Source organism: Oreochromis aureus, linkage group 7 (assembly GCF_013358895.1).
Source record: "Oreochromis aureus strain Israel breed Guangdong linkage group 7, ZZ_aureus, whole genome shotgun sequence".
NCBI classification, from domain to species: domain Eukaryota; kingdom Metazoa; phylum Chordata; class Actinopteri; order Cichliformes; family Cichlidae; genus Oreochromis; species Oreochromis aureus.
Window position 1 is genome coordinate 44,197,566 of NC_052948.1, and position 19,604 is coordinate 44,217,169.

At 41.1% G+C, this 19,604-nt stretch overlaps 1 protein-coding gene across 3 annotated transcripts in view; it reads left to right on the top strand.

Annotated features, from left to right (window-relative positions):
• Positions 1 to 3,315: 3,315 nt before the first annotated feature.
• LOC116322423 (E3 ubiquitin-protein ligase UHRF2) overlaps positions 3,316 to 19,604 on the top strand; it is a 42,904-nt gene continuing 26,615 nt past the window's right edge. The window contains exons 1-3 of one of the 3 annotated variants that reach the window (XM_031742488.2): positions 3,316 to 4,852; positions 12,165 to 12,548; positions 17,148 to 17,467. In XM_031742488.2, the coding sequence (XP_031598348.1) occupies positions 4,700 to 4,852; positions 12,165 to 12,548; positions 17,148 to 17,467 (857 nt within the window). In that variant the 5' untranslated portion in view covers positions 3,316 to 4,699. Of the gene's footprint in view, positions 4,853 to 12,164; positions 12,549 to 14,331; positions 15,502 to 17,147; positions 17,468 to 19,604 lie in introns of those variants that run through there. The other 2 variants (XM_031742487.2, XM_039614856.1) reach the window with 2 other exon arrangements.

Here is a 19,604-nt window from a genome sequence, read left to right on the forward strand (position 1 = left end):
AGCAATTGCTTTCCTTGCTGGAGCAATAGCAGCATCCATCTCAAAGTGATGCAGCTGTAGGCCTTTTTGTGAGAAGGTGGAAGACTTGACTAAAATTCAATACTGTGGAAAAACTCTTGAGTCACCCCTTATTTCTTTATATTTTAAGAGGAAAATTAGAAATAGGTGCCAGAGTTATCTGAAACATATGCAAACATTCATGGAAATTCAGTATACAAGACAAAAAAACAAACAGTTTATACAATTCTGAAGAGCTTAAAAGTCAGTGTTTTAGTATGACCACCTTTGTTCTTCAGCACAGCAAGAAGCTTTCTTGTAATTTCTTTAAATAGTCTTCAGGAATAGTTCTCTAGGCTTCTTGAAGACATCTAAAGCTCTTCTTTGGATGCTGGCTGGCCTTCGTTCTGTTCTGTCAAGATGATCCCACACTGCTTCAGTAATGTTGAAGTCTGACCTCTGAGGAGGCCAATCCATGACTGATAGCGTACCACTGTTTGTTTTTCTATCCAAATATGCTTTTACTGCATTGCTAGTCTGTTTTAGATCATTGTTATGCTCTTGTCAATCAGTCTTTCTAGACAATATTGGATTGTGGATCAAAATCTGATGGTACTTTTCTGGCTTAATAAAGCCATATTAACAAGATCCCCAAGACCACTGACTGAACTGTGGGCACAAACACAATAGAACCTCCGCTTTAGGTCTTTCCTAATATTAACAACAATTTAAACCACAAATGTCAAATTTGGATTCATCACTCCATGAAACCCGTTGCCAATGACTTTCAGTGCAGTTATTGTGTAATATGGCATACCTCATCCTTTTCTCCCTGTTTTCCTCACTTAAGAATCATTTCTTGACCGTTACCCTTCCACTGAAATAATTTCTGCTGAAGTTTTGGCAAAAATAGATCAATTGAAGAGCAAGATGTATACTGTACTGCACAAAGTCTGTGCAGGCCAGTCACGTTCTTCCACAACTCGCTCATCTCTGTCTTTATGGACCTTGCTTTGTGTGCAGTCATGTTGGAACATGAAGAGGCCATCTTCAAACTGTTCTGTCTGCGTTGTTTTGGCTCAATGCAGACAGACAAGTACCGCTCTCCTGGCAACTGCCAAACCCAGACTTGTCCATTGACTTGCCAGATGAAGAACCATTATTTGTCACCCCAGAACTTACTGAAGAAAAAGAACATACTGTTCTTGAGCTAATCTGATGGCTACATGAAGTTTGGAGATCTGACTCTGCAGAAAGTTGTTGACCTCTGTGCACTATATGCCTCAATATGCACTGACCCCGCTCTGTGATTTTTCATGGCCTACCACTTTGTGACTCAGTTGCCATTCCCAATCGCTTCAACTTTGTTATAATGCCACTAACAGTTGGCTGTGAAATATTCAGAGTGAGGAAATTTCATGACTGGACTTGTTGCACAGGTGGCATCCTATCACCCTATCACAGTGCCATGCTGGAATTCACTGAGCTCCTGAGAGCGACCCATTGTTTCACCAATGTTGTAGAAACAGTCTGCATGCCTACGTGCTTCATTTTATACAAGTGATTGGAACACCTGAACTCAATGATTTGGATGAGTGAATGCTTTTGGCAATTGAATGTATCTCTCGGGTCCTGTGTCAGGTCTTTGCTGGATTTTCCCCCTGTTTTTATGGACATGACTTCCATATACTGCTTACCTGCTTCAGATACTTTCTCAGGCCTGCCACATCTCCTTTTGTCCTGCACACCATGCTAAGATATGTCAAATTCTCAGCTAATAGCACTCCCCTCGTTGGTGCAAAAATACAATTTTATGTCTGTCAGGCTCTGTTGTCTTTAGTATTTTTTAATACTCACTAAAAAAATACGAACAAATGGTGTGTTTTTGTGACAGTCTCCTAGTAACAAAGTGCCTAAAAATGTAAAAAGGGTTCTTTGGTAAGTTGTCTGTTATGTGTAGACACAACACTGGTTCAGCAGTTATATTAAGCTCAGTATATATAGGGCTTTGGTGGTGGGCACACTGAGCGGCTGGGAAGAGGAACTTGCCGTCTGGTCAGGGTCTGGGCTGATGTGCTTCCCTGCTACTGTGGGACCTCCTTGTCTGTACCCCAGATTAAAGGGGACTGGGGGCGGCCTCGGGTCTCTGGGCCTGGGGCTCGGTCTGCTCTGGCTTAGCCAGCTGCTGATGGAACCTGCGGGCTCATCACCGTGGCCCCCTGTGGCTTCTGCACCGTGGCTGCTGTGAGACCCCCGTTCCAGGGCTCTCCTCACCTCTTTTCTAGGTGACTGCTGCGATTGCCCCTGCAGTGGTCCTACTGGGGCTCTCATGCTCTGGGCGGCCTCTGGATGTCTAAGGCCCAGGTCTCCTCCATGCCTGCTTCATGTCCTGGGGGGTAGGGCTGTGGTTCCCCACACACACTATTACAGCGGTCCCCAACCCCAGGCCACGGACCAGTACCAGTCCGTGAGTTGTTTGCTACCGGGCCGCGAGAGTTGTGGCTCGGGTGAGAAATGTATGGTTTCCAGGGTTTTTATCATTATTTTTTTTAAATGTTTTTTATCATTAACTCGCTTTCCCTGGATCTTTTCCTGTGTGTTATGAATAAATCTTCTTTTTTTGGTACCGGTACTGGTTTTATTTTGTTGTATTTATCCGTAACATCTTAAAGGCTGGTCCGTGAAAATATTATTGGACATAAACTGGTCCGTGGCGCGAAAAAGGTTGGGGACCGCTGCATTATTAGATACTTAAATGGAAAAACCTTATCAACACAAGCACGCTCATACACACACAGGTGTGCACACAATACTGTGTGCTGCTCAATAAAATTTTATATTTATTATTTACTGTTAGCTATGCATATGTTGGTTGTTGCTGTGGTTTCCAAGCTGTGTTGTTTTTTGCTTGTTTTTTTCAGCAGGTGGTGAAACAGATTTTCAGTGTTTTTTCTCTTTTAATCCCTCTTCTTCTCTATTTTTCTCTCCCTTTCCTTAGTTAACTTTCTCCCCACCACTTCTCTTTCTTTCTTCTTCTTCTTTTCCATCCCTGATTGTAAAAACTGATTGTAAAAATTTAAAAAAAGTCTAATAAAAATCTTTTTTTTAAACAATATATTTATTAAGTTTTATATTACAGAACAAGCAAACGATAATCGTACAGTTAACATAAGATTTACATTAAATAACATAGTCCCCAAAATAAACATATATAGATAAAAAAAATAAAATAAAACCAAATCACAGCATGAGTAAAACAAACAAAACAAGACGAGAATGAAAAATAAAGACAACACCCCCCCCCCAAAAAAAACTCAGGACCGAGTATCATTTTCCAAGTTAATTCCCTTCATAATGTCTCAGAAACTCAGTTAAAGGTAACCATACTTCTTCAAACTCTACTCCCTTTCCTCTATAAGTAAGTTGTTCCAATACAATACATGATGCCATTTCCTTCATCCAGTCTAAATAAAAATCATTACCCGTGCTGTGATAAAATATGACTATCAAGTGGACCAGTATAGCAAAAGCCGTAATGGTCCAATTCGAAATATAAATATGTTGGGCATTTTTTTCTGGCCTCCATACATCGGTTGTGATTGCTACACTTTCAGACAGGACAGGCAAAAAAAAGAAAGAAAGAAAAGAAAAAAGAATTAGGCTCAGTTTTTAATTTATAGATAGTGTTAAGTGGTTTATAGTTATTATAGTTAAATTAAAAAATAGAAAGGTAATATGATAAAATTCTATTACAGCCTGCCTGTTGTGGTATTGATGAACATCTTGAGACTTTGGATGTCTAAAAATCTGTGAGTAAACTGTTTTCAAAAAGTTCAGTGTTTTATGGTAATACCGGCACTGATTTGCCCAAATCTTTCCTCTGATATATGCTCTCCATACAACAAAAAAGAAAACAAACACTGAAAGTAATAAAAACTAAACTAAAACTAAACCTTTTTAATAAAAACTAAACTGAAAAAAAGTCAAAACAGCCTACAAACACATTCCTATGAAAATGGTCCGGTACAAGGAGTGGACTGAAAATGAGTGGGAAAAGCAGCGAGTGGCCTCAAGAAAGACCTCCAGACAGCCTGGAGAACTCCTTGCAGGACGATATGGATCACTGGAGCCTTCAGCACTGTAGACTTTTACGAGCGGTCTGATGTTAGGACCCTGGTTTAGGCCGAGGAGCATACGTCACACATAGAAACATATAGCCCCCACGTGTTGTTGCTAAACATACCATAAGCTTGTTCGGTGGTCTGTGCTTGTGTTATACTGCAAAGGCCCTTTTATGTCACTCCTAAGTCCCTGCTGCGTTATTACGTATTTAAGCCTTCCACACAAAACCCGCAGTGTTATTGTAAGAGAGCCAACTTGACCTCGTAAGTACACAATAAGAAGTCAAATTCAAATGGTCCCCCCATTATTTTTACACTAAAAGGGGGAGCTGTGCCTTTAAAACTGCACATTGTGCCTGCTTAACGTTACTTCGCGAGATTTGCTTGGCGCCGCGACCTCATGTGAGGCACCTCCTGCGCGAGCCAGTCAGACGTTACCTCTGCAGAGGAAAACGCAATGAAGCCCTAAAAACACTGACCATTTTTAAAAAATCTTTAACCCTGGGGGGGAAAAACAATTTGTTGCCCCGAATTACCGTTTTAACTGTTGTTTATCTGAGGCGTAAAACGGCGGCGCAACGATGTGGATCCAGGTTCGCACTATAGACGGGAAGGAGACACGAACCGTTGAGGATCTTTCTAGATTGACAAAAATTGAGTCCTTACGCCTGAAAATACAAGACATCTTCAATGTAAGCCCGCAACAGCAGCGCCTCTTCTACCGAGGGAAACAGGTAAAGCCGTGTTTTTGTTTCACCCTGTCACGCAACAGTCAGTTTTTTGACGCTTGGCGAGAGGGTTACGGGTTGCTCGTCGGAGAGTGAGCGGTCCTCCTCTGAGTGTTGTAGCCGTTTCGGACCCTTGCGAGCTTCCTGTTTTGATAGGAATTCGCCAATAGTTCTTGCGCAAGAGAACCGGGGGTACACCGTGTGCAGCAGTCCTCTGGGACGGCACGGATGAGTGTGCCTCCCCATTTTTGTCCCCCCCCTCCCCACATTGTTTAGGTTGGTGCTGTGGAGAGCTGCATGCAACAAATGTCCCACCACAGTAGACATGTTTGTTTACATTGCCGCGCGAGAGAATAGGGAAGCTGTATCCACATGTAGAGCAAAAGCAGTGCAGTGCAAACAAAACAGCCCACATCCCTCACAGATGTGCACCCCATTAACTGTTTTTTCTTCTTTCTTTCTTTTTTTTGTACATTTAAGTATCCTGAAAACACGCTCACGTATATCTGCACTGTATTTCTAATTTGGGGTGAGTCGTTTTTCAAGCTTTTATTGAGTCTGTATTGTGTTTGCGCTCGTGGTGGGTTTTAAGGAAGTACAACACGTGCCCTGACATCTAAAAGCAAGTGTAGTGTTTACAATGTGGCGTCACCACGGTACTCTCACTGTACAGTGAGGACAGTGAGGGCTGTCTACTGTAAACATGCCTGCCTGCCTGCCCTGTCTGCCTTTTCCAGGCCTGACACCGCTGTGCACACACTGCGCTCTGTAACATCCAGGTTCACACGGATCAGAGGCATGTTTTGCATTAGACACAGAACTGGGGTCCAGACTCTGAGACTCTCGTCAATGCCATATGATTTTGATTTGCAAGACACTGATCCAGTATTTATTTAGCCGCTATAAAAGTCTAATACTTATATCATAAATGCACAGTTAATATGGCATATATAGAAAACTATGTTGGAGTTCATATTAGACAAAGTCTCTTTTATGTGCCCTTTATTACTTCAACAGTCCAGGCTCTAGAACAACCAGGAGTTTATACCTAAGCTACTAAAAGGTTATGTTTTATTATAATCGCACTATTACTTATTTATTACATTAAGGCATTGCTAAATGAATGATAGTAAACTGTTTTCTGTAGCGTATGAGATGTCAAATGTTAAAGAAAAGCATTAATGTGTGTTCTTAACTATTCTCAAATAAATATGGCTTTAACCTTTTAGTGTGTGCTTTTAAATACTATTACACGTATTATGTAAACGATCTAACATTTATACTGTGTGTAATTTAATCTTCCCGCATAGACCACCTTGGCTTTTTATACTGCTTTCATAAAGAAAGGCAAAATGTAACATTTTTTGAGATATAAGTGGAGGTGTGGTAATTTAGTATGTCACACCTGATAGCAGCAGTGTTCAAGGGGAAGTGTTACAAAAATAAAGAGCTCAAGACTAATTTGAGATTAAGACAATATCTGATTGGTTTTCAGGCTAGAATATGGCAGGAATATGTAGTAATTGGCTTTGGCTTGCAAGATTTTAGTGCACAATTTATCTCTCTTTCATATTAATGAAAAAAAAAAAAGCTCCATCATCATCACTAGCTTTCCATGAAGACGATCGTGAAAGCTGTAATCAGCTTCCATGAGACAGACGTGCACGTTTGTGTGTGTCATGGCGGACGGTCGCATGCAGCTAGCAGCCTCACAGCCCGTGCATATTTCTTACTTTCTTTCTTTATTTTAATGCATGCTGCCGCATTTTACGTTCTACCTGCTGAAGGAGTCTATGCAAAAACCATTAGGAAAATCCATGACTATCACCTGTGTTTCAAGTCCTGCAGGTTTGAGTTCAGGGTCTTAATTATTCTGTCTTGCTTCAAATATATGTGCATAAGACATGAAAGCATCCAAATATAACAGCATGACCTGCGATATCTGAAGATGTGTAATGTGTGAAAGATTACTGGCTGTAACTATCAGTAATAAGCAGAGGATGGTTGCTGCTGGCAGGACACTGGTGCCTTGATTTATACTGAGTTTTAGCATAATATTACAAAGCTGATATTAACACAGTGTGAGTCAGCCAGCCGAAAAAGCCCCGAGGAAGCAGGCAGCCTACATGATATGTTGATCTCACTTTGTTTACATTCGTTTTTGCTTCCTTCTTCACATGTGTCAGGCTGTATTATAGGCCGAGGCATTCCTCTGCAAAATGGTCCTCTGTAGTTTCAAGCGGGCCTAACTTTCTTCTTCTTTGTCTAATTAAATGATAACAGGCGCTCGATTCTGACTCATGCGTGTCACAATGGGTTGATTTTATTGTGTCTTTTTTTTGTTGCCGCATATACTGCATGACAGAGTGAAAGGAAACTTCGAGAACTGTAGGCAGATTTTTACAGCCTAGCTCGCCGTTGCGCACTCATTACGGTAGATCAAATAAGAACAAACTGTTGTGATGGAAAGCAATGGTTGAGTAGTTGCTTTTACACCTCTGCACCTCTCTGGCTAGTAAACTAATTTCAGTGCTCTTAGCACTTTTTATAAAATCCATAATAGCTACCAAGCACAAAGCAAACTGCTCCTCTTTAAACTGTTTGTGATTTAATCAGGGGTAGTACATACAGTATAGTAGTGCTATTTGCTCGATGAACAATTAATGAGCTGTTACATTGCAGTTGTTATGTACTGTCGTAGCTGTGGCTGCAAAAGCTAGGCCTGTGTATTAAATCCGATGCTTCCTTTATTTCACTGGAAAACAAGCGGAGAGCGTTGATTGGGGGATTTCCATGTGCTAAGTAATGCATGGAATGAGCCAGTGACACGCAACGTGCACTGGCTAGTGCCCTTACACGCACAGTGGTGCCTGCGCTCTGTGTTAGGATTTAGACTTGTAGCAGAGCAACTCGGTCTAATTCTCTTTTCAAAATGGCGTCTTGTTTTTCCCTCCAGCTCAGTGCTCACGCTGCCTCACCAGTTCAGACTCAAGCTTGCCCTTGAGTCGGAAGGGTCTCAAGCCAGAAGCCGCACAACTTTGCCACGGTGTTTTGATGTTTCTTTGTTTGTTTGCATTTTCGCCGAGCGCTCCTAGTGTCTCTGTTTCACTTTGAACGTCTCTAGTCAGTCACATTCGCGAGCAGGCTCACACACACCTTCCACTGGCCATGCGGCCTTTCTGCTCAGCGCCTACACTCATTTTGCAGCAGGCTTCACATTTACTTAGAGGTTTGGCTTTTTCCTTAAGTGGTTTCAAGCTCAGCTTGCATTGCGCTTATTTGATTTAAGTATAAAGCTTGTTTTATTTTTTTTTAAATTTAATACCGAAGCAGCAACATGTTTTATGCGCAGAGAGTCGGGATGTCTTCCACTGTTGCTCCTGCCCTGTTGTCGGGCTGTGGTTATTGGCTTGCTCCCATTCACACAGGCGCTCGCCGTGACCTAGATATGGTTACTCTTTGATTACACATGGATTGATGTTTTGCCTGCTCACTTGATGGGTTTTCTTTTGTTGTTATTGAGTTGTAGATTTCATAGAAAATTTCAAGGCAAGCGGAGTTTTCTGCAGCCTTGAGTGCACACAGTCACACCCTTCTCCAACTGATAGACTGGACAAAGGGCAAATACAAAGGGAGGCATTAAACTACAACCATAGGCTTTCATGTTTTCACAGCTCTACATCTCCACCTCATGGCACTAAAAAAAAGCTTGCTTGGTGTGATCAGATGTCCTGCCTGTTTAACCCCGCAATGCAAGCTCTATTACTTTCAAATAGAGTAATACGTTATTTTAATACGTAGACTCATTCAAAGACCATTAAACTCTTAACTGTGCACGGATGCTTTCTGATAACCACAAAAGATTGTTTTTATAATGTTTGAAAACACAGAAAAGTTAAAAAAAAAAAACCTATTGAATTGTAATCAAATGAGCAACAAGCTATGAGATATTCATGTTTATGCAAACTTGTTTAATATGAATGAATGTGGCCAAAGACGACTGGTACTCTTTATGATTTAATGATTAAGTAATTGACCTGTTTTGCATAAACGATGCAAAGCAGCACCGTCAGCAGCACGGACATGTGTTACCTTGCCCGCCCCCTTCTTGTTAAAACCCGCCGTGCGAGCAGTCGCCAGGTTATGAAAAGAGCTGCGAGTGGAAGTAACCTTTGTCACCTTTCTAGGTAATTTGTGCTGGCGAGCAGGGGATTTTTGGTAAATAGATTGGATGACTGTGGGCGGATTGAAGGATATAAAAGAGCCAAGATGGAAGCCTTTATGTTGCAGGCAAGCAGACACACCCCGTGTCATTGTTTTTGGTAATTTGACCTATTTTGCTCAACTCCTTGCAAACATGGGGCGTGGGTGAAGAAAAAGAAGTAATTGTGCCGGAGCGGGGCGGTCTGCCTGAGCAAGGAGGCTAATTTCTGCCTTATTCTCACAGTCACTTCAGACCTTCTGGTGCTGGTATTAAATGCGCTGCGTTGGTTTCTTGGTCTGTTTATTTGATTCCACCTTTTCATCGTTACACTAAGCAGGTTGCCTAGTGACTTTAATGGCAGAGTGATTCGTGCATTAAAAGCCTTTAAAGTCATACATTGTGATACTGTGTGACAGTACGCTGTCAGAAAAGCGAACGATGGAGTGCAATATTATTACCAAATCACCCCCCACCCCCCCACACACACACCCCGGTTTCTGCTCTTTTGTAGGTATTATTGGGTGTACATTCAAAACAATATAAACAGATTAGTTTAACAATGGAAGGTCTGAAACAGAAAAGGCATTGTGGTTTAATATCTCAAGAGTAATCTGAAGAGCATAGATGTTCAGCATGTTTTTACAGCAGCTACAGGTCTTTGTCTTATCTCTGTTTGATTTTTTTTTTCTTTCTGACATTATACTATGTGTTTTCTTTGGTATGATAAACCATTAGTCTTTTAAAGGGCTGTCGAAATTCAACAGAGAATTTAGCCTTGTTCGTAGCTGTTAATTTTATTCAATTCGACATTGTGATACACTCACAGGCGAGGGCGCGCGCACGTACACACACACACACGCTCACGCGCAACATTGCCATGCCAAGGATATTTCTTTTTTTCGACTCTTCGAGCCTTTTGAGAAATCTTCAAGTCAAATGTCTCGGGTTAATCTAAAGCTTTGCCGTGATGTGCGGTCGTGACTAAAGTCAGTCTCCCTCTGGAACAATAAATGACATTTCAGTGAGTCACGCAATGAAGCTATCAGAAGCAAGGTGTTTTTAAATACTGCCGCAGTTATTGTGGGGAATAAAATGTCATGTCCTTAGTCAACGTTAACGGCATGCTGTCAAATACATCTCGTCCTCCATGAATGTTAAAGCCCTTTTTTCACCCCCAACACTTGCTGGGTTAGTTGCTTGTTCTTTGTTTTGGGGATTATTCATGTGAGTATGACTGAAGTCAGGACTGTAACATCTCGCAGCGAGAGGCTGATCACACTAATGGTAATGAAGTCGCTGTGGAAAGCAGGTAGAAGCAGCCCAGATATCATTTGTGCGTTTGGTGCAGTGCAATTCTGCTGTTTGTTGTTCTCCTACTCTGTCTGTCTGTCTGTCTGGGTGATTTTCCATCTCTCTGCCCCGCACTTCTCAGCAGTGAGGCTGCCTCTTTGCAGGTTCTGCCTGCAGTCCTAATGCATATTTTTTGGGGGGAGGTTTTTCTGTTTGTTTTGTGTACTTTTCTTGGTTTAATGCAGTATCAAGTCGCGAAAGATGGACAGACAGACAGACAAGGCAGCGGACGATAGGCAATTACTGAGGCTAAATCGAAGACCGAGCTTAGGCAGGGAGACAGAGAAAATGCTGATATAGACTACCACAGAAAGATAGACAGGTAAGCATAACAACCACTGTATGGCTGTATTTGCACCACCGCTTCTCTGATCTAAATTTCATGAGACTATGAAAACCCCCCACAAAAAAAGCATGCACGGATGGGGAAATTGTGCTTGCTCCCTCTACTGCTCGGCTGCCACACGTCCGAGCGTTCTCCACCTCATTGTCAAATAACGAAAACGAGAGCGAAAGAGAGAGAGTGGCGGCCATGCTTGTCTCCCCGGCACAATGGGCTTGTGGGGTTGAGCGCTGAAATGAATAGCTGATCTCTGCAATGAGTTGGCGTGTCCACCATAAGCTTCACTCCTAAGGCAGTGGCTGCACTGTACGCTAAACAGTAGATCGTATGTTGTAGAAGAGCATATTTGGATTTGTAATGGGCCCTCATGTTCCCCCCCCCCAGTCTCTTTTTGGGAGAAACATTTGCTGAAGCTCATATACCACATTGCCTGTTAGGGCCATGCTGGTGATGATAATGATGATGATGATGGTGGTGGTGGTGGCGCTGGCGGTAGGTTGGTTTTGACAGTGATTTTATATATGATTCAGAGTCATCGGGGGTGGGGTGGGGGGTGCTCTCTTTTGGTTGTCATGGCAACCCAGTCATTTCTTTCCCCCCAGCTACATCTGCTATCACTTTAATTCATGCACCCAGATCTCTTATTTATTTTTTCTTGAGAAAAACCGCTGCGGATGCTAGAGAGCGGCGCCCGCATTTCAGCACATATTCCACTGTCATCGTCAGCAGCGATAGGTGCTAATTGTTACAAATGTAATTTTTTTTTTCCCTTTTCCTCTACGCTCAGAACAATCAGTGAAACACTTAACTTGTACATGTAGCTAATTGCATTCAATCAGTAGCAGAAAATTGCCCAATTTAAGAACAGAGAGTAAATGTTGTTGCTGCGTCCTTAAGCACCGCGTGCTTTTTGAATTTAAAGGCACGTGGACGTATCGGAAGTGCCGCGTGTGTTTTAATTCCCTCTCTCGAGTGCCGTAACAGTGTGTTTTCTACTCACTGTGCCCAGTGTTGTATTCTGGTGTTGTTTGTCCTTGACAAGCAGCCTCGTGTATTTGTCTGAGGGCACTCTGCAGTGCAGCGGTGGTTATTTCATTTTACACAGATGTCCATTTAGAAAGAAATGTAGAACAAAAGTAAACAAGTGATCGGGTTTGTTATGGAATTAAAATGAGATACAGTATTACTAACGCACTGTTTAGTAGTGGTTGGAATAATCCTATTTATAAAAGTTAAAATATATTGGTAAACTATTATTATTTCAAATTTATTATTGTCTTAGCAACATTTTAATAGCTTGTGTTTATTTATAGGCAGTGAAAATGATTGGTTGCAGTGCTTTATACAGCTGTGGCTTTCTGCATCTGTACATCTTTGCCTGTTAATGTTAAAGAGTGACATTTTAATTTGTATTCATTTAGATGGAGGATGGCCAGACACTGTTTGACTACAACGTGGGTCTCAATGACATTGTTCAGCTGCTGATTCGCTCACAGACCGACCATCCAGACAGCCCTGCCACCAAGGACTCCTCGGGTGTTGGATGTAGTTCCGTTTCTCCCCCCGATTCTAAGTGTGAAAGCCACAACTCCTCGGCTCTCGTCTCCCCCGCTGCTATGGAAACCACCAGTATAGACAATGACAGCAGCTTCAGTACCAGCACTGTTAATGAAACCAAGCCAGACGCCAGCATTACCAGTAACGCAACCAAAAATGGGTTCAAGTCCTGCAGCCCTGCGCAGGACACTCAGTCACCCACGTCCAGCAGGAACACACTAGTCGATCCAGGAATTGGCATGTACAAGGTGAGGATGACGGATGTAAATATTTTGGAACTGTTTGCGCGGTTTTGTATTTGAGTGGCTGTTCTGGCTCTAGGCCAGCTTACAGAGAGTTTAGTGCCCTATAAGCTAACTCACTGCCAGAGACGCTTGGGCAGGTTCTCCTGTTTGTATGGCTGTCAAATCAAATTAGAGAGTAAATGTGTCTCTGCTCTTTCACTGCTGCTGAAAACTTCAGATTGCATGGCAAAGATGACGTCAGTGTCATTTTGAGCATTAAATGTTGGCCTGTTGCAGTCGTGTAATTAAGCCTGCCTGATGAAAGTAACCTGAAACGTTTGATTTGAGTACTCCTTTTTTCTTAGCAATCATCTTTTACATTTCCCATTGTCTTATGTTTTAGCACATCTGCTTAGATATAATATTCCAGCCACAAATTACCCTAAACTTTCTCATATATAACCATATTCTGGTGTGCTGATACTTTGTTTTTTCCTCGCTCTTCAAGTGTGTCTGTAGGTCTGATACCCTAATTGCTTTGGGTATAAACAACACGCCGCTTACCTTGTCAGGATAGCAACCACACATAAGAAACAGGTTTATACAACTGGGTCACTAACCAGCTTAAAAATTATAAATAGAAAGTCAAAGCCCATACTGGGTAAGGATGCGTCTGGCTGAGAATTATATGTGTGGGACTGGACTCAGTTTGATGCGTGCAGTCCCGTCCAGCATGCAGGAAAATCAATAATCAAGTAGATGAGGTGCAAATTGTGCTACTGACTTGACTGGATTTTAAGCTCACGTGCATTCACAGTCTCTAAGTATTCAGCACAGACATGGTGTTGACAGATAAACACATGGAGTAGAATAAATTAACGAATACTTGTGAAATAGTTTGGCACAAAAGCATTAAAAATGAACAAAATGAGCACAAAATTGACACACAGGTATAAGTGGTTTGCATGTTTAAACTCGTTCAATATGAAAAACTTCAAATCTTTTGTCTTCTTGGAGTGTTGTGCAATGTTAAGGTTTAATATGTTTATTTTTTAACAAAAGTTTTTTTTTTTTAACAATGTAGCAAATACAACATAGTCAGGTTTTCTTTGTGTTAGCTGGCTTGACAGAACCTAAAACCCCAGTTTAATGGCTATCACAATGATAGTTATCAACTTTCGTTGTTAAACCAGGCTTTCTACTTCAAGCTCACCAATTTTTTTCAGTGTGTTTGGATCAACTAAGGGCTGCAATCACAGATGTGATCAGAGGAATGGGTGATAGAGATCTATGAAGAATATAAAAAATATGACAGTAAAATGCAACACTGGTGCTGTAAATGAGACATGATGGTAGGCCTAATACTGCATAAAATTGTTAATTTGATCATCACAAGCTTACAGAGTGGTGAAATAAATATAATAATATATTCATTTTTCCACTCATGGAACTCATGAGTGCTGTTTCTTTCTAACGTGACAGCCGCACATTAAACATTAAACTGCATACTAAGGTTGGGCGATTGGACGAATATATCGACTATCGATCGTTTTTACAAGGGCGATCGATAAATAAGGGTAGCTTATTTATTTATTTGTCCATGAGTAAGTTTGCTAATGATGTTGGTTGGAGCTAACAGAAGCAGTCAACAGAAATAAACAATAGTGCTGTTTTAACGGCACCCTCCTTCAGCTGCGAGCAAATGCAGCAGCGATTTGTTTACTCAAACTCATAAGAGAAAGAAAGAATGGCAGTAGCCTATGTTCAGAAAAAAGAAAAGAATTTTATTTAAAAAAGAAACAAAACACAATGGTGGGGAGGGAAACAAGAGAAATTGGCTTCTTTTTTCCACTATAACTGTGTTTACAGGCCGTTCCAGTGTTTATCTGTCTTACACACTCGACCAAACAACAAATAAGTTAAAAATTAGAGTGTCTCTTCCAACAAACATAAAAAAATCTCAGATGTTTTTTGTGCGAAACAGCGCATCTCAAATAAATACATAAATAAATAAATGAATGAATAACTCAAAAAGTAGCTATATTAATACTGAAACAAACAAGAAAAGAAGGTAAAATATTCCCTCCAAACAAAACGTATATATTCTTTAACAGGAAAACAGGCATGTTTACTTTATCAGGTTTTAGCAGTGTGCGCAGGTGGTTAACAATCTTACCAGCGGTGTTGAAGACACGTTCTGAAGCAGTGCTTGTGGCTGGTTTACACAGATATTTCCATGCCTTGTGTGACATCAATGGGAAACGTTTTTCATGCATTTTCCACCAAGCCAGTGGGTCGTCTTCTCCGTCTTCGACTTCCTCGCTGAGGTTAACAGTGCATTTCTATCTGCGCCTTCTCCTCCATTGTGCAATTTGGCAATTAGTTCGTTCATGTTTGGACTTCTTCTGTGTTCTAAACTTATGTGTTCTGTGTATGGTTACATTTCTCCACCCATCAAAAAGTCTGCACATGTGCGAATATATCGCCTATCGTCGGTTATTGAACTAGCTTGAACTTGTCGGTTGGAAAATTTTTACATATCGCCCAACCTTACTGCATACAATTAATAGTTACTCAGAGGGCTCAGCTCTGACACTGTCCCGTAGCGTAATTAAAAGGAGACATGGGAATTGCTTTATTTTTTTTCCAAATAAATTAATTTTATTTGACTGAAAAGCACACCAGTCATTGGTGATAAATAGCCTACAAATATAACTAATCAACTCCAGTAGTTTAAAATAAAAAGTCAGACAGCCCAACACAGTTTGTACCACTCCAACTTTACTGCTGGACGTTATTCCATGGTGCTAAATCTGTGATACAGCCAGTAGGAAAAATGTGTATCCCCCAACTGGTTGGTGAATGGTTGTTGGCGGTTGCTGGCTGTCGCCAGGCAAAATTCGTTGCAGAGGGCGCTGCATCAGCAGCCTTAATCGGACTGCTTTAATTCCTTTGGCACACAAGTTAACATCACATGGTAAGCAGCCACGTGTCTGCATATCTCAATTGTAAGGTAAAGATGCCTACAATCTTAGAAGGACAACCCCACAGACTTGGCGATAGTGGGAAGGAAAAACTTCCTTTTATAGCTGGAAGAGATCAAGAACTGGTCAGCATCTGCCTCAAACAGTTGGAGAGTGATGGGAAAGAGAAGAGAAAAAAATGAGCTTAGAGATATATGACAAAAAAGAGACATTGTAACAATCATGCAATCATTCACTGTGGTCGTACTTAGTTTTAATATAAGTGTTTTGACAACAAAGCGAGGCTAATCCAGAGTTGATTTGCAATGAAGGAGTCGTTGAGTCATGTAACGTTGTATTTTCAGTTAATTAGCTTGGCATATCTTAGCATTATGCTATTTCTGGCTATTCTTTTAGCCTAAAAACTGAAAATGCTACATAACTGTGTTATCTAACTCTATCTTTTGAGTGAAAGACCTTAACAATATTTTTTATTCTTTACCAAAACAAAAATGAACAAACAAAACATTTAGGCTATGTCCACACGTACCCGGGTATTTTTGAAAACGCAGATTTTTCTATGCGTTTGCACCTTTCGTCCACACGTAAACGGCGTTTTCAGTCACTGAAAACGGAGATTTCTAAAAACGCCTGCCAGGGTGGATATTTTCGAAAACTCCGTTTTTGCATTTACGTGTGGACAAGAAAAACGGAGAAAACGCAGCGTCAAAGGTGTGCGCCTTTTTTGACGTCACACTGTGCGCCACGTTATTGTTTCGGTGAAATGAATTTCTACAATACTGTTACTGTTAATTGTACTCTCTGCAGTGTTTAAATGCTTACATATACACACACAGTTACTGTCCCTCCACACATACGACTCGGTTCTGCTTCTATGCCCCATCTTTGTTTACTATTTCCTACCGAGGCTTCTAGACTTCTGATTGGCCAACATTTCTACACGGTTAGGAGTATATCGCCACCTGTTGTTTTGGCATGTTCCTAGCAGCGTTTTCCTTCATTTCTGCGTTTACGTGTGGACGGGATTATTTTTTTAAACGAAAACGGAAAATCTCCGTTTTCAAAAATACCCGTGTACGTGTGGACGTAGCCTTAAATTCAGCCCACGAAAGCTCAAAATACATAACCAAACATGCATGTGCTTTTACAGAGGATATCCCAAAAGAGTCATCACTTTTGAAATATTTTCACTTTCACTAAAAGCTACTTTCAGCTGCTTCTTTATTCATAAGGGATTTCCACAGTGGGTAGCTCCGTATGTTTGATTTGGCAGATTTTATTTATTTATTTTTTACGCTGGATGCTTTTCCTGATGCAACCCCAAAAGGATGTCTTTTTTTTGTCTTTCAATATATAATGTTATTCTTTCCAGTCAAAGGTTTTATGTTTTTTATCCTATCCACTGCATAACATTCACTGTGTGATGGTTTGTTTTTTGTTTTTACAAAGTAAAAAAGATAATAACACGGTTATTATCTTTTCGGCATTGCTGTTTTATAATTTTGACTCTGGCATGTGTTGTATTAGTCTTTGACACTGGATTTTATAATCCCCTTACATATCAGATCCTCAAAAGAAGATTTTTGTGTGTGGGGTTCGAACAGGACAGGATGTTAATTTAGTCATTTTCTCTCCTCAGATTAACGAGCTGGTGGACTGCAGAGACGTCAGCATCGGTGCCTGGTTTGAGGCCTGCATTGAAAATGTGACACGCGCTCCCAAAGGACAGATAACGCCCACCAAGGGCAAGGTGGGCCGGCCCCCAAAAAGGACTAATGGAAAACTGGAGGCCGAGCAGGGACAGGCCCACGGCCACGGTCAAAACACAGACAGTAACAGGACTAATGTTGTGTTAAACTCTGAGAGTAACAGAGCCTCCACCTCTCAGACAGACTCTACAGCAGCATTGGAGAGCAAGGAGAGAGAAGAGGACGTAATTTACCACATTAAATATGAAGAGTAAGTAGTGGCCCATTCTACTGATGCAGCCTAGCAGTGATAACAAACGCGGCGCTTCGGTGCGGCAGCATTTTGTTCTGGTGAAAGAAAATCATTCTAGATGCTCAAATCCTGCTCCCGTTTGGAATTTTTTAGCGCCAATGCAAAATGTTTGCCTTCCTCACAGCAGAAAGTACGGTTTCATATCCCAGGTATTAAAAACATTTCTGTTCATGCAGCCGGTGCGTTCACCACTAAACATAAATGTGCTGTGTGCTTGTGTGTGGTACTGCTGGCTGCAAGCATCACTAACCGAGGTACGGCTCATTGGGAATAGCAACCTGTTTTCTCCTGGCAGTCCGGGGGATGGAGAAAGGGGGTTTGTGTAGTTGATACTACAATTTGGACTCTATCTCTCGCATACCCCTTTTCCAGCAAATTCATTCAAAAGCCGATGTTTCCATGGCAACTCATGAGTTCTCAGGAGCATTACCTCTTTGCTTGCCTTCTTCAGCTTTGTCTGTAATTGCTGTGAACATGCCACCGGTGAGACATAGCCTCCTCGCCGTGTCTATCGTAGTGTGCATGTGTTTCTGTCAAGGGATGCTGCGCCAGAGAAATGGTATCGGGGGTTTGTTGAGCAGTCATTGCGTTTTCTTTTATGTAGGCTTCATTCCCATTTGGCATCCCCCAGTTTTCCAAATCTCCAGTATTCAGCTTTGATTCAGTTTTGTATCATTTGCAGCAGGACAAGAGTGCTCCTGTAGGGAGAATTCAAAAATCCACATCATTTTGTTTCCCCCCTTTTCATTAAAACATATAAAATATCATTCTTATGAATCACATATGCTTCTGTTTATTTAGTTTGCTTTAGTCTCAGGCTCCTTATTTGGATTATTTCATTGTTGAAAGTCAAGAGAGACAGAAAAGGGAGAGAAAGGGAGAAACCAGTTAGAACAGCTTTAAACGCAGGACGTTACCATAATATTTGATTTGCATCTTCACCAGCCAAGAATATGATTGCAGTTAATGTTCTTCCCACTATCCGCATTTATTAGCTTTCGTTTTCAGTACGAGCTTATCCAGTATATTCTTTTGCCTCCTGCTAAATGCATATTTACCTCTCTGTCCTGAGCGCCATTCCAGGTTTTTTCCATCATTTTGTTTGCCAGAGAAAAGTCGAGGGTGGTTAAGATTCCTCTGCCTTCCCACGCACACGCACTCCCCCTCAAACACCTGCCTGTACAGTCTGAGAAAGACAACCAGCCCTACGAAATGAGCCGCCATGTTTTTGCATGCAATGTTTGGGAGAGTATTGCGACAGAACATAATGAGCCGCAAAAATCGAAACGGGGCTAAATGTTGGGACAATCTCCTCTTGGCTGCTCTGAGGAACTGAGCGTGTGCGTTAGACTGTTACATTTTTGCTGAACCCGAAATAAGCGTAAGATTCTCGTAATCATTAAGGACATCACAGGCAAATCTAAATTACAGTTGGAGGGTTTCTGCATTGACTACCCCTAAAATATGGGCTGATATTTATCTAAACTACAATTAGGCTATTCATAGGTAATTCATAGTAAGTGAACTTCTCCAAAACATGCCTGGAGAATTTAACCAATAAAAATCATTTATATGGTTTATTCAATCCTCTTCTTAAGAAGGATTGGATCTGCTTAAGAAGTGTGGTCCACTTTAATTGAGCTTTGAATATAAATTAAACTTTTAATTCATCTTTCCTTTGACCTTAGAAGAAGCTTTATTGTTACGTTAAAGACCCAGATGTTAATAAGTCCATTGTAAGATAAATTTAATACAAATAGAGAAAAATTCAGGGGTCTTCCGAGGAGTAAGAGAATTCCCGACAAGTTGATAAAATCTTTGTTAGATGAAAGACTATAAGAAAAACTAAACATGAAAACTGAAGATTTATTTATAATAATAGGAAAGCCACTTTCAAAAGATTTCAAAGCGACCAGTTAAGCTACGTCTACAGTGAGCTGGATAAATTTGAAAACAGCGTTTTCGTCTAAAAACACTCTGCGTCCACACTATTGTTTTCAATCATTTTCATCCACACTGAAAACGTTCCTGTACTGCGCATGCATGAAATGTAAGACGATTCAACATGCGTCATTTCCGTCTGCCGTTTATTTAC